We start from the raw sequence: 14,656 nt of genomic DNA, 5'->3' as shown, positions 1-14,656 counted from the left end.
GAAAGAGTAACTCAGTTCTGAGGAGCTCAGAAGACTCTGGCCCACCTAGCTGGGCTACTCCAAACAGGCAGCCACCCCTTCGCGGCCCCTGGACCTGCTCAGAACACCCCTTCCCCAAAGGCTGGTCTCCCACAGCAACAGCCTGTGCTGAGCCCAGCTGCTGAGCACCTATGAGCAAGGGCTCCAACAGCTTTTTTTTTTTTTTGCGGTACGCGGGCCTCTCACTGCTGTGGCCTCTCCCGTTGCGGAGCACAGGCTCTGGACGCGCAGGCTCAGCGGCCATGGCTCATGGGTCCAGCCGCTCCACGGCACGTGGGATCTTCCCGGACTGGGGCACGAACCCATGCCCCCTGCATCGGCAGGCGGACTCTCAACCACTGCGCCACCAGGGAAGCCCTCCAACAGCTTTTAAAAGGACCTGGACTCTTGCTAGCATCCTTCCGGCTTGGAGGGTGTGTGAAGGAGTCCTTCTGGTCCCTTGCACCCAGCCCCTCCCAGCCCTTCAGGGAGCAGTGCAAGTGGGATGCGAATGAGCAAAGCAGACATCAGCTGGTGTCTCTGGGCTGCTTGAAGCTGCTGCTCTGGGCCTCTGGGATCTCTTCAGAGCAGCACCAACACAAAAACTGCTTTCTCATCAGACGCCGGCCTCTCCAGGCTACACTGGGGATCCGCTGGAGCTTTACAGCTGCTTCTGTGGTAGTGGTGGGCCCCGCGGCTTTGGAGAGTCCCCAGCCTCACACTTTTGCACATCCCAACCCAACTCACGCTTCAAGGAGCACAGACGACTCAAATCTGAACCCGTCCACTTCTCCTACAGGAAGGACGTCCTTCCCAGAAATTTTAGGAAATCCCTACTCTGTATCATAGGACGCTCTGCTGCACTGTTCTTCGTCTAGCTTTTCATTCAAGTGTTTGCTGAGCACTGACTAAGGGAGCAGCGCTGAGGAGGGTACTCAGCAGAAGTAAAAGACCTAGTCCCTACACTCCAGAGAAACCACAAACCAGCTGGGGAAACGGGGTGTGGACCCTCAGAACTTGAAGCCACTACACAAAGAAGGACCTTGTTAATTGCAAGGCTGAGTGATGGACAGTCAATGTTTCAGGAGTTCGGAGAAGATGGAGAACAGGGCCATGGCCTGGGCTGCTCGGCTTGGCTGGGAGAATGGAAAGGCGAGAACAGACTTGAGAGAATAGACTTAAGAGGATATTTCTAAGGACACACTGATAGGCCCCTTCCAACTCTGTTTCCAGTCTAGGTGCCCAAGAAAGCAGCGGTATCAGTGAGAACAGGGGGTTGGAGTGGCCCTGATTAAGGGAAGGGTGATTGCATGAAGTGTTTCTTTCTAGTTTCTGTATTCTGATGCTTTGAAATTTGGGGCCTTGCTGACCCTAGAGGGACTTCCTAGAGATAATAAAGGACTCACCTGAGATCCTGCCTTTCATATGCAAACCAAACAATCCAAGGCCCACACCCCCAGTTATCTCCTTTATCTGCTCTCACACTCCAGGCCACTCTCCCCCTGCCCTAATTACCCCAGGGCCACGTACTAGATGACTCAGGACAGCCCCTATGCCCCAGAGCCTGATGAAATTATTCAAACTAGCCAACCCTAAGCCTGTTTACCCTGCTTCACCTCTTCCTTCCCATGGAAGAGACAATAAAGGCTCCTGCCCACAGTTCCCCTTACTCCCTCTGCCGCATGACCCAACCTGGTGCTTCCCTGCATGTCCCCAGATGCTGTGTGCGCCCCTCCCACTGAGATCTGTGAGTATAACAATCTATCTTTTTAATGGCAGTTTTTTCCTGATCTGTTGGCTTCACCATACCTCAATTATAATAAAACCTACATTTAAAAGCAGTGATGGGGCTTCCCTGGTGGCGCAGTGGTTGAGAGTCCGCCTGCCGATGCAGGGGACACGGGTTCGTGCCCCGGTCCGGGAGGATCCCACATGCCGCGGAGCGGCTGGGACCGTGAGCCATGGCCGCTGAGCCTGCGCGTCCGCGTCCGGAGCCTGTGCTCCGCAACTGGGAGAGGCCACAACAGTGAGAGGCCCGCATACCGCAAAAAAACAAAAACAGACAAAAAAAACAGTGATGGATTCAGTTTGGGACAGACTGAATATTTTTCTAGTTATTTCATGTGCGTCCGGGAGAAAGCAAGGTACAATGCATACAGCCAAGGAATCAGAAGTCTTGAGTTCAAGTCCTACCCTCTCCTTTCTACTTACAGAGCTTTGCATGAGTCGCTTAACTTCTCAGGTCCTCACTTTCCTTACCTGTAATGTGGAAGGCTACGCTATAAGAGTCTCGTGTGAGACAATATAAGACAACGAATCCAAAGTGTCTTCTCAACTGTAGAGTTAAGATGTTACCGTAATTCCCTAGCCTGGTGTACTGGAAAGTCCTTGGCTGTGGGAACCATCTCATAAACTTCTCTCGGGCCCATCACTCAGTGATGTGCACATAGTCAAGGCTGAAGAAAGTACCATTAAGTGACAGATGCCTCAGATGGGAAGGAAGGAAGTCCCTCTCTTTCCCAACCGTTCCCATCCTAGCCTTACCTCCCTGGTGGAACTCTCCACAAACGGCCCCCCAAACATGGCAGCCATCCAGTCACAGCTGGAAATCAACAGGGGCTTGTGGGCGCTGATGGTGCCATCATCCAGGATGAAGGTCACATCTGTCCGCGTGGAGAAGAGGCGTCACGTGAGCACGTGGGGAAAGAATATGGGACAACCAACCCCAAGGGTCAACAGTGCACCCAGACAACCTGCTTCCTTCCGAGCCACAGGCTGTGAAGCACAATGTGACCACGCTCTCAGGCTGGGGACACTGGTCTTCAGGGGCAGAGCCACTGTATCTCCAGGACATCAGTAGCTGAGGTGACTTAGAAAGCTACTTGGACCTCAGAAGGCTCCTGGAAGGAACTCCCCGGCCTTCTGGACATCAGCTCCTAAGCACGTTCCATACCTGAGAAGGTGCCTTTTGCCAAGCACTCCTTAACCCGGTTGGTCCGGCGGACGTGGAAGGCCTTGGTGATCTCCTGGTTCATGAAGGCCTCATTGTTGAGAATGTTGGCCACCATCATGCGCAGATCAAAGACCTCGAGCAGCTCAGCAATGTGGGCGATGTGCATAAGGTCCCGCTCATTCTCGTCCAGCTCCCCTGTGTACAGGTACTTGAGAACAGCCCGGAAGGGCCCCGGCTGGATGGAGTTGTCCATTTTCACCACCACCATCAGCCGGGATTTATAAGTCAGTGGATCCTCTGCCATCTCTTCCTGGATGCTCACAAAAGCTCGGCTCCAGGAAGACAGCACTCGACCCCTCCCAGGCAGGTACCCTGTCCCACTGCCCCGTAGGATCCCATCGCTAGTTGAAGCCCGGAGCCCGGCGGGCCCGCAGCCCCGGCTCTCCTCCACGCTCTCGCACACATCAAAGCTGGCTGCCCGAAGCAGGAAGTCCCGGCCATGGTGGTGGTGGTGATGGTGGTGGTGTTGATCAGGGCGACCCCGGTGGTCCTCCGGGCAGGGGCCCCCTGACCCTGAGGGGCCCCCCAGATCCCCCTCACTCAGGTCCATGAGGAACAGGTCGTAGAACTTGGAGGAGGAAGTGGAGAGGTAGATCTTGTGGGCAAAGATGCGCACACGCTCCTGCAGCACCAGGATGACGTCCGCGCACAGCGGGTCCTCCAGGAGGTGGGCGGGGCACTCCTCGCTGCTGGAGGGGGCATCAGGCACCACAATGATGGGGGGAGGCGGCTTGGGGGGCAGGAAGGGCGCCTGCAGCAGAGGCCGCTGCACATTGCGGAGGTGGGACTTCCAGAACTGCAGGTGCCGGCGGGAGATGAGCGCTGCACGGATGGCGTTGTCAAAGACGTCCTTGATGCCGAACTGGGCCACCACGCTGGTCTCGTAGTAGGGGATGCCCAGCTCCTTGGCCACCTCCCGACCCTTCTCTGGGGGAAGGATCTCATTGGGCTTGATGGGCCTGGCAGGTTCAAGAAGGGAAGCCAAATTCATGTTGGTGGTAAAGAGTGGGGGGCAGGGAGAGGCAGCTCTCCAGAGCCTGTCTGTTTTTCACCAGGCTGGAGGGTCTCTGCTTGGGATCTGTGTCCTAAGACTCATTCCTGCCCTACTCATTTCCACTCCCTTTCTCCTCTGTCTCGCTAAATCCTACTAGTCCTTCAAGGCTCACTTCCAATCGCCTCTTCTTCCAGGAAGCCCTCCATATCTATGCCAGGCCCTGGTGATCTCCCCAGCTCGAAACAGTGGTAGCAATAACCACCTGTCTGGCAATTGGCATGCAACATTCCACGTTGGTTTTTAACATGTTCACCTATCAAGTTCATCTCCCAGCAAGATTATAAGCTCCTTTCATGGAAAGACTCCCTCTCCTTCTCTCCTCATGATGCTTAGCCCAGTATGGCCCACTCAGTGTGTGACAGATGGATAGCTGGATGGATAGATGATGGATGGATGGATGGATGGATGGATGGATGAATGAAAGAATGAGAACTCTTGTTGTCTCCCTACATGAGCTTGCTTCACATGGAGGGAGAGATGTGAGGCTTAGTGGATTCCCTCAGGACTGAGCAGGAAGCCTGGAGACACGCCCCACACCCCATCTGCCGCCTTCCCCTCCCTAGGCACCAGCACCCCCTACCTAGCCAAGGGTCTCCTGGCCCTATTGACAGCCTCCAGGTCGGCGTAGCGCAGGTCCAGCTGGCAGCCCACCAAGATGACAGGTGCTCGGGGGCAGAAGTGTTTGATTTCTGGGTACCACATGGTCTTGACATGGTGGAGGGAGTTGGGGTTGGCAATGGAGAAGCACAGAACCACCACATCGGATCTGGCGGTGGGAGAGTGAGGTTACACGCAAAGAAAGCTAGTGGTAGGTTACCTGCCCCTGGAACGAGGGAGAACACACATACCCACCTGCACCCCCTACGCTACAGTCCCACGTCTGTCATATGGATCTGCTCACATGATCTTACCCAAAACGTATACTAACAGAACCTCTAGTTTATGGACCCCTAGCTTAGCATTTTAGAGCTTCCAAAGACTCCTGTTTTGACCTCACAGCTCTCCTGTGAGTTAGAAATGACCACTTTTTACCATCTCATCTGCGAAAACTCATCTCAGAACAGCTCTCCTAATTGCTCAGAGTCCCAGAGCCACTGCTTAACAGGGTAGGACTCAAACCAGGCGTCCTGATCGCAAGCCACCCAGGCTGCCGCCCCCTCACAGGTCTGCCCGTGCTACTTTCTCCACTCCTTCCTGCCAGGCTCAGTGTCACAGAGGCGCTTCATACCTCGGGGAAAGCAGGGAAAAGCCATCCACTTGGCTCCCCGCAGGCAGCCGGGGGCCTTCCCTACCTCCCATAAGCAAAGCGACGGTCTTTGTGGTGATCTCCAAAGGTGTCCCAGAGACGGAGGGACACGCTGACATCATCTACCACGTCTCGGGAACGTTCCAGCACCTGTGGGGGCAGGGAGGGGGACAAGAATCTAGGGCAACGGTTCTTGGAGGCCCTGTGTGCCTGCTCACTCCTGAGGGTCCTGCAACATGGGGGCTGGAGGGACAGCTAGTGCCTCCCAACGTGTGCCTTAAAACACCTTCATCCAGGTGCCATCTCTGCAGACTCACTAACAAGAGCTGGCCAGGAGGTGAGAGACTCTCAGAGGGCAGACCGTTATGGCAGTGGACGGGATCTCTCAGGGGAGCCTGCCCTTGTTCCCAACTGTACCTGCCAACTGGACACTTCCAAGCCTCTGATCTTTTGGTATCATTAGCTGGCAGCTTCTTTCCTACCGCCAGCTCTCATCTCTCCAAAGCACCACCCCTTTCCCCCTTCAGGGCTCCCCATTATTGGGGGCTATGATTGCACAAGATGCTACGCCCCAGGCACCAGCTCAGCCGTGTAAAACACAAAGGGCCAAGGACCCCTCCCCTGGAGGGGGGCACTCCTCTCAGGCCTCCCTCCCAGGGCTCCTTGCTCTTTAGCTGCCTCCACCCGACTCCTAAGGGGCTTCCGTGAGCTAGGCACAGGCCCCGTTTGGAGTGATCCCTGGGGAAGAAGCCCAGATGCGCGGCGTGGACGCCCAGCCTTACCTCCTGACACACCCGGTACTGGTCGATGGCCCAAACTGTGGGCACATGGGTGGCTAGCAGCTGGTACTGGGTGAGGGTGGCATTGCAGGCCCGGGCACAGATGAGCCTGGTCTTGCCCACAGCGTTGTCCCCCACTACCACGCACTTGATGGTCTCTACGTTTGGCCTTTCATAATCCATGTCAGAATCCATTAACTGGGACCTGAGGGAGAGGAGAGAAGCGGTGAAGACAGCTTTGCAATGCCAGCCCCCGGAGCGCCGGGGCCAGCTGCTCTCCTCAGCCAGGGCTGCCCCCTCTCCAAGCATCTGAGCGGAGAGGAGGAGGAAGGAGCGGGCGGCTTTCTGGCCAAGAGCTCTGCAGGGGCCGAGGAGACGGGAGCCCCTTCAGGCTGAGAGGCGCAGCTCCACCAGGTGAACCTCTGGTCTCCCTCCTGTTGCCGCCATCCTCCGGTGGGGCTTCGGGATGGGGGGAATGCCTGAGAGAGATGCCAAGGCGGAGTCTGCCCAGGGCCAGTCCCCAGCCTCCCGGGAAGAGAAGTGTCTGCCTAGGAAGCTCAGTCATCATCCGCTCTCCTTCTCCAGCCAGCAGGGCTGTGGCAGCAGAACAACAAACAGCTGAGAGAAGCGGAGTCGCGGCCAGGTCCCCACCCCTTCCCAGCATGCCCGAGGGCAGGGCCGCTTTCAAATTTAATGGACTTGTCAAAGCTGGGCAGCAGCTCTCCTGGCCTCCACCTTTGTCTCTCACCCTCTCTGGTTGTGGATTTCCAAGCCCCAGCCTGCCCATGGCTATCCTTCAACCCCGGCCCCCTTTATGGAGATGCCAGAGCTTTTCAGCCCAGGCTCTTTGGGCTGAGGGGGCTTCTGGATGCACCTGAGCAGTCCACAGGCCTCCCCTCTCCTCTGGGTCTGTCCCGTTGCCTACGTGGCTCACTCAGCAGCAGGCCCTGTTTTGAGATGGCAGTGGGGGTAACTACGGGCCTGGGATGATACACCCCACGGCTAATAGACCAATGGGCCTTCCCATCCCCTACCCAGGCCTACCCTCCAAGCATCCTGCATCCAGTTTCAGGGGAAGTGAGATACGCTCCTTTCCACACTTCTCCTTCCTGGGGAGGAGGATTCTCAGGCTGGAAGCCCCCAGACACTGGCAACCCTGGAAGGATGCTCGCTAACTTGACTGCATGGGTAATGGGGAAGCAGAGAGTCAGAAACTTGGGCCTGAATTTCTGGGCAAATATTTGCCTTAGTTTCCTTCTGTGTTGGGTAGAGAGGGAGTGGCTTGCCCACCCACAGAGAGGGATTGCTCAGATTAACAAACAGAAGTCCCTTCTGTAGTCAAAATGTCATGTCAGTGTTTAAAAAGCTGTCACCAGGAGGGGGCCCTCGGCTTGAAGGGGCTTTTGCTGGCAGCCTCCCAGTTGGCATCCACCTCCTGGAAGAGTTGAAGAGAGAGGGTAGGGGTAGATGCGGGCGTTATTCGGAAGCGTGGTTTTGCCAGGGTCATTGGCCTGCCCCTGCTCACATTCCCTGTGCACCTGAAGTCAGCTGGGGGTTGGAGCAATTTGGAGGAATCCTTCCTAGGCCAAGGAAGGCCGAGCTCAGAGGAGTCCTGGAGGCTGCCCAGGCACCCTCACTGCTGAGCCATCCAGCCCAAGAGTCAGGCCACCATGCTGGGCTGTAACTGGATGCCAGCATGCAGGAATGCAGACCTGCAATATCCAAGTAATGATGGCAACTGGGATTTGCTCGAGTAGATGCATCTCAGCCACCTAAGCAAAAAGTACAGCAAGGACTTTTCAATGAGACAAGTGCCTCCCCCTTCTTGGAATTTTACAGGATCTAAACAACAAGGGGTCTCCGTGCAGGTTCCCCCCCACCCCCCGCCAGTCTCCAGCGCAACCGTCTGCCTCATTCCTTCTCCTTCCTCTGCCCCTGCTCGCCCTCCCCAGCAAGCAACCACCATTCTACCGACCACCTTGCCTCCCCGCTGCTCTCTTTCCTGAATTGAGGACCGGGAACCCCATGTTGACAGCTCCTGGTCTCAAGTCAGGCAGCGGGGAGGGTATGATGGCGCTAGGAGGAATCTTCTGGGTTGTGGTTTCTGTTTTATCGACTGAAGAACAAAACAGATAGAATCCCAAATACAAATACATGCAGCTGTAGGAGACAGATAAAAACCTACTAGCCCACAGAACTTCTTTCTCAAATTCAGATTCCAGCAGCATGGAGGTGTGTAGGCAAAAGGGGGGATGAGGAGGTACGGAGCAGGCACATCGGTTCTTACATCCAGGAGCAGCTGGATGGCGAGGAGGGTGTCAGAACACCGGCAGAGCAGTTCAGTGGTGGTCCAAGATCATCGAGTCTATGACTCAAACACTCAGGCACATCTTATGCACCTCTATGGTTAAGTAGGGGACAGCTAAGCAACAAGCAGGAGAGCGACACTGTGCTGTGAGTTTAGCCAGCAGAGCTGCTGGGTGCAGCTCCAGCTGAGCAGCCCCTCCCCATTCATTCCCCAGCTGCCCCTGAGGCCTTCCCCTGCATGTCCTTTGACTTCCTCCTGATTTTTATCATTCTCACCCACTCCACCCCTGTGCCAGCTGCCTGACTGGCAAACTTCATTGTCAGATCTGGGAAAGGACAAATCACTTCACTTCTCTGGGCCGCAATCTGCCCTTCTGGAAAATGGGTATGAGGGCTCCCGGAGAAAGTCTCCTGAATCTTGGTAAATCCATGCCAAGAGAGCCTGGGCCGAAAGGAGGTATTTGCCTTCTTATGTAATGTGGTATTATATAATGCTGGATTACATATCTATATGTGTAATTATATCTCTCTTTAAGATACACACTGGCCCAATTAAGCCAGCAGAACTCTTAAGTCTAATCAGGCCTGTCTTTAGAAGGACCTGTACTGGAGATATGGTGCCATTGCCAACAGTAATGTAATTTTTGCTCAAGAATATTGCTACTTTACTGTATCACTGCTTATGTACAATGGCACAACCCACTCAGTAAGCTTCTCAACTTCCCCTTTCCTTCTGGCACTCTCTCCTTCAATGACTCTAGACTTTTCTGCACAATTGCCTCATCCCCATTCCTTCTGAGCCTCCTGGCCAACCTCCGTATGCTATGGCTTCCTCGCCACCCTGCCCTGGCTATCATGACCCCCAGGCCACTCCTTTCCCTCAATGATCCCAGCATCACGTAGGTGCTCCCTTCCCACCCCATCCCACAATCCCTGTTCCCTTCTCCAAAAACAGCCTCCTGCCCACTGCTCTCCCAGCTCTTTGAACTCAGGACAGGCCAAAATGAAAGGTGTGCTCAGATTAGCTGCAACACTCAAGGGCTCCCAGTCCCACACCCACACACCTACACACACTCTTTGCAGAGCCCAGAAAAGCCCCTCTTTCCCTCCCACAGCTGATAGGAGGCTTGTTCATCTGTAGCTGCCCTAGTCTGGTTGTCAAGGAAACAACAGAATCTCCCTGGGAGCCTGCTTTGTCTCCTAGCAACCAATATCCCACATCCTGCATCTTAAACAAAATACAAAATATCTTGAAAATGAAGGTAAAAATCAAGGAGGATGTATACGATCAGGAAGAGAAAAGCAGAGAGGGTGGCCTTCCAATTAAAAGAGGCCACTGACATTGTAACATGGGGGAAGGCAAAGAGATGAATCCCTCCACAGACCCGATGGGCAGTGGGGCCCAAAGGGATCCTGAATGGTCATATTAACAGAAAATGCAAGCCTAAACACAGAATAAGCCTCTTCAAACATCAACAAACAGCCCTAAGGATTTCTCCCTGTAGTTTGCCAGAACTCAGACGCACAGACTGCAATGGAGTGTGTTGAAAGAAACATCTCCAGAACAGCGAGCAAAATACATTCCATTGGTTTTTAACGAAACATTTCCACCACCCTGGACCTTTTTTCCTGCACGCTGTTCTGCGCACACATACAAAATAAAATTTTTTAAAAAATTTAAATGGGGAAGGGGGAAGGCCACGCCACGCCACGGCAATCAAGTCATCTTCCCTTCCCTAGATAAACCAAGAAAATGTTAGTCCCCCGCCCCCTAAGACCCCAGCAGCCGAAGCTATAGCCCAGGCAAGAGCGGAAGCCCAAGGGAAGTCAGGAGGGGCGCAGACAGGGCCCGGGAGGACGCAGAGAGGGGAAGCGGCGCGTTTCCAGAGGCTGCTTGCAACCCAGCCATAACAGAAATTAATCATTTACTTACACCGCTACCTGTGACGGGGTAATTTCTAGTGTAAGGAACACATCTCTTCCTGCTAAGCACGCTCATTTTAGTGAAATGGCTGGGGTCACTCCGCGCGTGCAAGTTAGGACGATGCCGGCGCCGTCGCGCTGCTGCCGCTCAGGTTCCGTGCCCGGTTCGCGTTAAATCAAAAACTCTGACAGAGAAGCCCGGGCCGGACGGCGGAGAGGGAGCGGCCACGCGCGCGGCACTGCAGCCATTGCCTCTTCCGGATCAGCATCTCCCCGCGCCCCCGGCGCCCAGTGTCATGGAGGCGCGCCGGAGCCAGGCAGCTGGCGGCCGCTCCGACCTCCGCGGCTGGGCCGCGCCGTCGCCAACGGTCCTCTGGCTGCGGAGGCTGGAGGCGGCGAGCAGGAGTGGGCTAGAGTGGCGAGGCCGCCACTGCTACGCGCCCGGGCCCGCTCCGAAGGCGCGGCCACGAAGACGCCTAGCGCCGCAGTCCCAGGGACCGCTCGCGACCTCCTTTTTTCATTCACAAAAAAAGGAAAGGGAAAAAAAAAAGAAAGAAAGAAGGCAGGAAAAAAGGGTGGGGCAAAATCGTACCCAGGACGCCAGCCGTGACAGGTGCCGCCCATCTCGGCGCTCCGTTGGTGGAAAGGGGGCGGTGGGCGGGGGAAGGGGCGGAGAAATAAGGGGATTGGGCGTCTTGGAGGCCCCGCCCCCTGCCCCGCCTCGCGACGCCGCTCGCTCCTTCTACTCTTCCCCCCACCTCCCCCGAATCCGGGAGGGAAGCGGCGTAGGGGGTCTCGACTCGCCGCTCGTGCTGGGGCAGCGTCCCTCTACCTGGCGAGGATCAAAACCTCACTGGACTCCCACGGGGTTTTCCCCTTTCCTCCGGGAGGCTGAGAAAGAACTCCTAGAGCATCCTAGTCCGCCCTGAAAGGGGTGCGAGTTAGGGAAGGGGAACTCGACATTTTTGCCTTGACAGCGTTTCCTCTGCCGGCAGGGGAGTTCTTCTGGCATTTGAGGACCTTCCTCCCTCCATCATCACCCCTATGTCTCCAATTTCCATGCCCCTTAATGTGTTTCAGGGTGGGGCCCTGTACCACCTGCACCTGTTTCCCATCTAAGCCTTTTCCCCCCGTCCCTCTTCTCCAGCAGGCCCCACTTCCATCCCAACTTCACCCTATTGCCACCTGGCGTTCACCAGTATCTTCTGCCCTCCCACGAAGACACTAGCCCTGGAGACCTTACCTAAGGCGCCGTTGGGCTCTCTGTCTCAAAATTCTGTAAAATAGATTACAAGGGATGACATCTGTAATGTGAGTGGTCTTCAAAGGAAGTTTCCATGTTCAAGGCTAGTTTGATTATGAGGATCTTGAGTGCCAGTAATTACAGTAGTCAGCTCAGTCTGGTTTTATCCATCTTGTCGATGACCTCTGGACAATTTTTAAAGCCCAGATTGATGTGCTTCCCACTTAACCCCCTCCGTCACACCTCCAGCTTGTGATCTGAGAATGCAAATCCACTTTAATGCTTGTTTCTGCAACATATAATTGCCAAAAAAATAAAGCCGAATAAAAAATGAATTTTGTATTGTCTGAAGCATGCTTCCCATCTATGTATGCATATAATTGGAAGTTGCCCACCAAGGTGTTCATGCTTTCCGGACTGGTCCACGTTCAGTAAGTGCGCGATTGGTGAGGGATGCTTCCCCCACTTCCTTCTGAATCTACCTAGAGCTGGAAAAGAGATTAAGCATGATCGAGGGTGCTACTAGTTAGGATCCCCTCTTCATAAAACAGAGTAATGGTTTGAACACAAGCTAGGAAAGAAACTCAACTGTGTACAGGTGTGCTCCTCCCACAGTTTTGGTGTTGAAGAGCCTCACCCCGTCCTCTGCGCCAAGAGCACACAGCATGAGATCTCTGCATGGGCACCATGGGGGGGCCAGGGTGTCTGACATCCTGATCCCTCCACCCACTCCAGAGCACCAGCCTGTTGGCTTCACGTCTCACACATCCCAGCAACAGGCAGAGCCCCAATGCAGCACAGAGCAGGAAAAGAGAACTGACCTCTCCCCAAAGTCATGGGGCAACAGGGCTTGCAGCTATGCGCCCTTTCTCTTTTTGGAGAAAGAGGCACCAGATCCCAGCTTTTTCTCCTCATCAGGGCAACTGAAGATTCTCAACTCGAGAGGCAGATCACTACCAAGACCCAGCCCTCAGCCTCTGCCCCAACTGTGGCCAATGACAGGCCTTCTTCCCAGCCAACGCTGGCCCTCAATTCACGCCTCCCAACTACTCAAGACAGCCTCAAGATCTTAGCTCCCAGGCCAAGGATCTGGCTACCATGTTTGGAAATGGAAAACAGGACCATTCCCTGAGGCTGGGTCCCTCGCCAGCAACCAAGGAGTTGTCAGTGGCCCACTCTGAGCCCTCTGTCCCAGGCCCCAGCTCCCAGCCCTCCGCAGCCTCTCAGAGCGCAGGCGGCCTGCCCCCCTCCCCCTCACCTTGCACCCGGCCCACCCCAGCCCTGGGGCGTCCATTTTCCTCCCTTCAGATTACAGTCATTCCTTGGTATCTGCTAGGGATTGGTTTCAGGAACCCTCCGGGAATAACAGAATCCTCAAATGCTCAAGTCCCTTATATAAAACGGCAAAGTACAGTGAATATAGTTGGTGTTCCCTATTCTCAGGTTTCCATGAGGATGCAGAAACCTGTGAATACAAAGCACCAACTGTATACATATTTATTGGAAAAAAATCTGCCTATAAGTGGACCGCACGGTGGAAACCCTTGTTGTTCAAGGGTCAACTGTATGTCTCAAGTCAGGCCTGGGTGGGAAGTTTTTCTAGAAAGGCTCCTGGCCTTTCCTCTCTGCCTCCTGCTTTCTTCTGTTACACACACACACACACAATACACACACACACACACACACACACACACACACACACACACACACACACACACACACACACACACACACACACACACACACACACACGTGCGCGCGCACGCACACCAGCCCCCTCTTCCCAGTTTCTGCAGCTTGGAACCATTGTGTGTTTCTTTGGAGCACTTCAGGACGGGCTGTTGACTCCCCCATATCACTGGCTGGCTGGGTGTCCACACTGCCTTTCTGCTGGTGGCCCAGGCAAGGACCTTCCTCGCCAGGCTTACTTGCCCTGAGGGGACAGTGCCTGGCTGCAGCCTGAGGGGTTCTTTCCCTTCTAATTTCCCACCTCCCCAAAAATCTCTTCCCTTACCACAGTCCTCTTGTGACTCCTCTTGCCCAATGACATAAACCCCTTGAACTTGGCCCCAAAGTCACCCCCTCCATCTATCCCCATAACCACCCTCCTCCAGGACATCAAGCACTGCCGTTTTCCTGAAGCCCGTGAGCAGGAGGCTGGTCTGGGGAGAGAACTCTCCATCTGGTTCTCAGGAATGCACCCATGCAGCAGGCTCTCAGCCAGTGCCACCAAGCCCTCCTCTCCCTGTGGCTCTGAAGGTCCCTCCCTTGTACCAGCCCAAGCTATGCAAACCCCTCCCACTGTGCCTTCCTCCAACCTGCATGCTCCATTTGCTTCCCAAGCAGCTTCAGCCCTTCAACTATTTGTGGGCTGCTAGCCTGTCTTCTCTTCGCCCCTCTCCTGGAACACTCGAGCCTCTGTGAAGCCCACCCCACGGGCCTTCTGACGTGGGCTGACCCTATCTCCAGCAATGCGTAGAGTCAGAGGCTTCTCAAGATGCAGAGCCCCTGCAGGGTGAAGGAGCCGAATCTGGAAGCCTGGAGTCTCTCAGCCTCCTTGCCCAGGGCTCGTGGGGAATTTCAGGTCTCTGCAAGGAGACAGGGATCTTCTGGGCCTTTGCTCAAGTGACTCCCTCCCTCAGCCTGAACACCCTTCCTCTTTCCACCCCCTTCACTTGGATAATGCTTCCTCATCCTTCAAATCTCAGCCTAGATGTCACTTCCTCCAGGAAGTCTTCCATGAGTATCCCCTGCAAAGTCTAGGTTCCCTGCCCTTCCTTTACACTCCCCTAAGAATATCAGTCACCCTGCTGTATCATTGGGTCTCTCTGTCCCTCACAGTACTGAGGATGCTTTAGGGAAGGGACTATGCTTATTCAAAAGAGTACCATTCGTGCTGGTCTAGCGCCTGGCAACAGACACTCAAGAGGGACTCAATAAATCCTGGACACGTGGACGAATGTTTGGGGTACAGAACTTGATGGGGAAGGAGTTGACATCACCCAGTGGCTACTCACATGCTGTCCAGAGAGGGCTTCCACAGGTTGTACTGGCCCCTTCTTCGGGCTGCCAT

At 54.9% G+C, this 14,656-nt stretch overlaps 1 protein-coding gene across 2 annotated transcripts in view; it reads right to left on the bottom strand.

Moving 5' to 3' along the window:
- RHOBTB2 (Rho related BTB domain containing 2) overlaps positions 1 to 14,656 on the bottom strand; it is a 21,812-nt gene extending 7,156 nt beyond the window's left edge. The window contains exons 1-6 of one of the 2 annotated variants that reach the window (XM_007450591.1): positions 14,601 to 14,656; positions 6,114 to 6,315; positions 5,378 to 5,481; positions 4,666 to 4,851; positions 2,972 to 3,990; positions 2,563 to 2,681 (exon numbers count right to left, since the gene is read on the bottom strand). In XM_007450591.1, coding sequence (XP_007450653.1) covers positions 2,563 to 2,681; positions 2,972 to 3,990; positions 4,666 to 4,851; positions 5,378 to 5,481; positions 6,114 to 6,315; positions 14,601 to 14,656 — 1,686 coding nt within the window. Of the gene's footprint in view, positions 1 to 2,562; positions 2,682 to 2,971; positions 3,991 to 4,665; positions 4,852 to 5,377; positions 5,482 to 6,113; positions 6,316 to 10,350; positions 10,486 to 14,600 lie in introns of those variants that run through there. The other variant, XM_007450592.1, reaches the window with a different exon arrangement.

This window comes from Lipotes vexillifer, unplaced genomic scaffold (genome assembly GCF_000442215.2).
Source record: "Lipotes vexillifer unplaced genomic scaffold, Lipotes_vexillifer_v1.1 scaffold567, whole genome shotgun sequence".
In the NCBI taxonomy this organism is placed as follows: Eukaryota; Metazoa; Chordata; class Mammalia; order Artiodactyla; family Lipotidae; genus Lipotes; species Lipotes vexillifer.
This window is presented reverse-complemented; position numbering and strand designations above follow the sequence as displayed.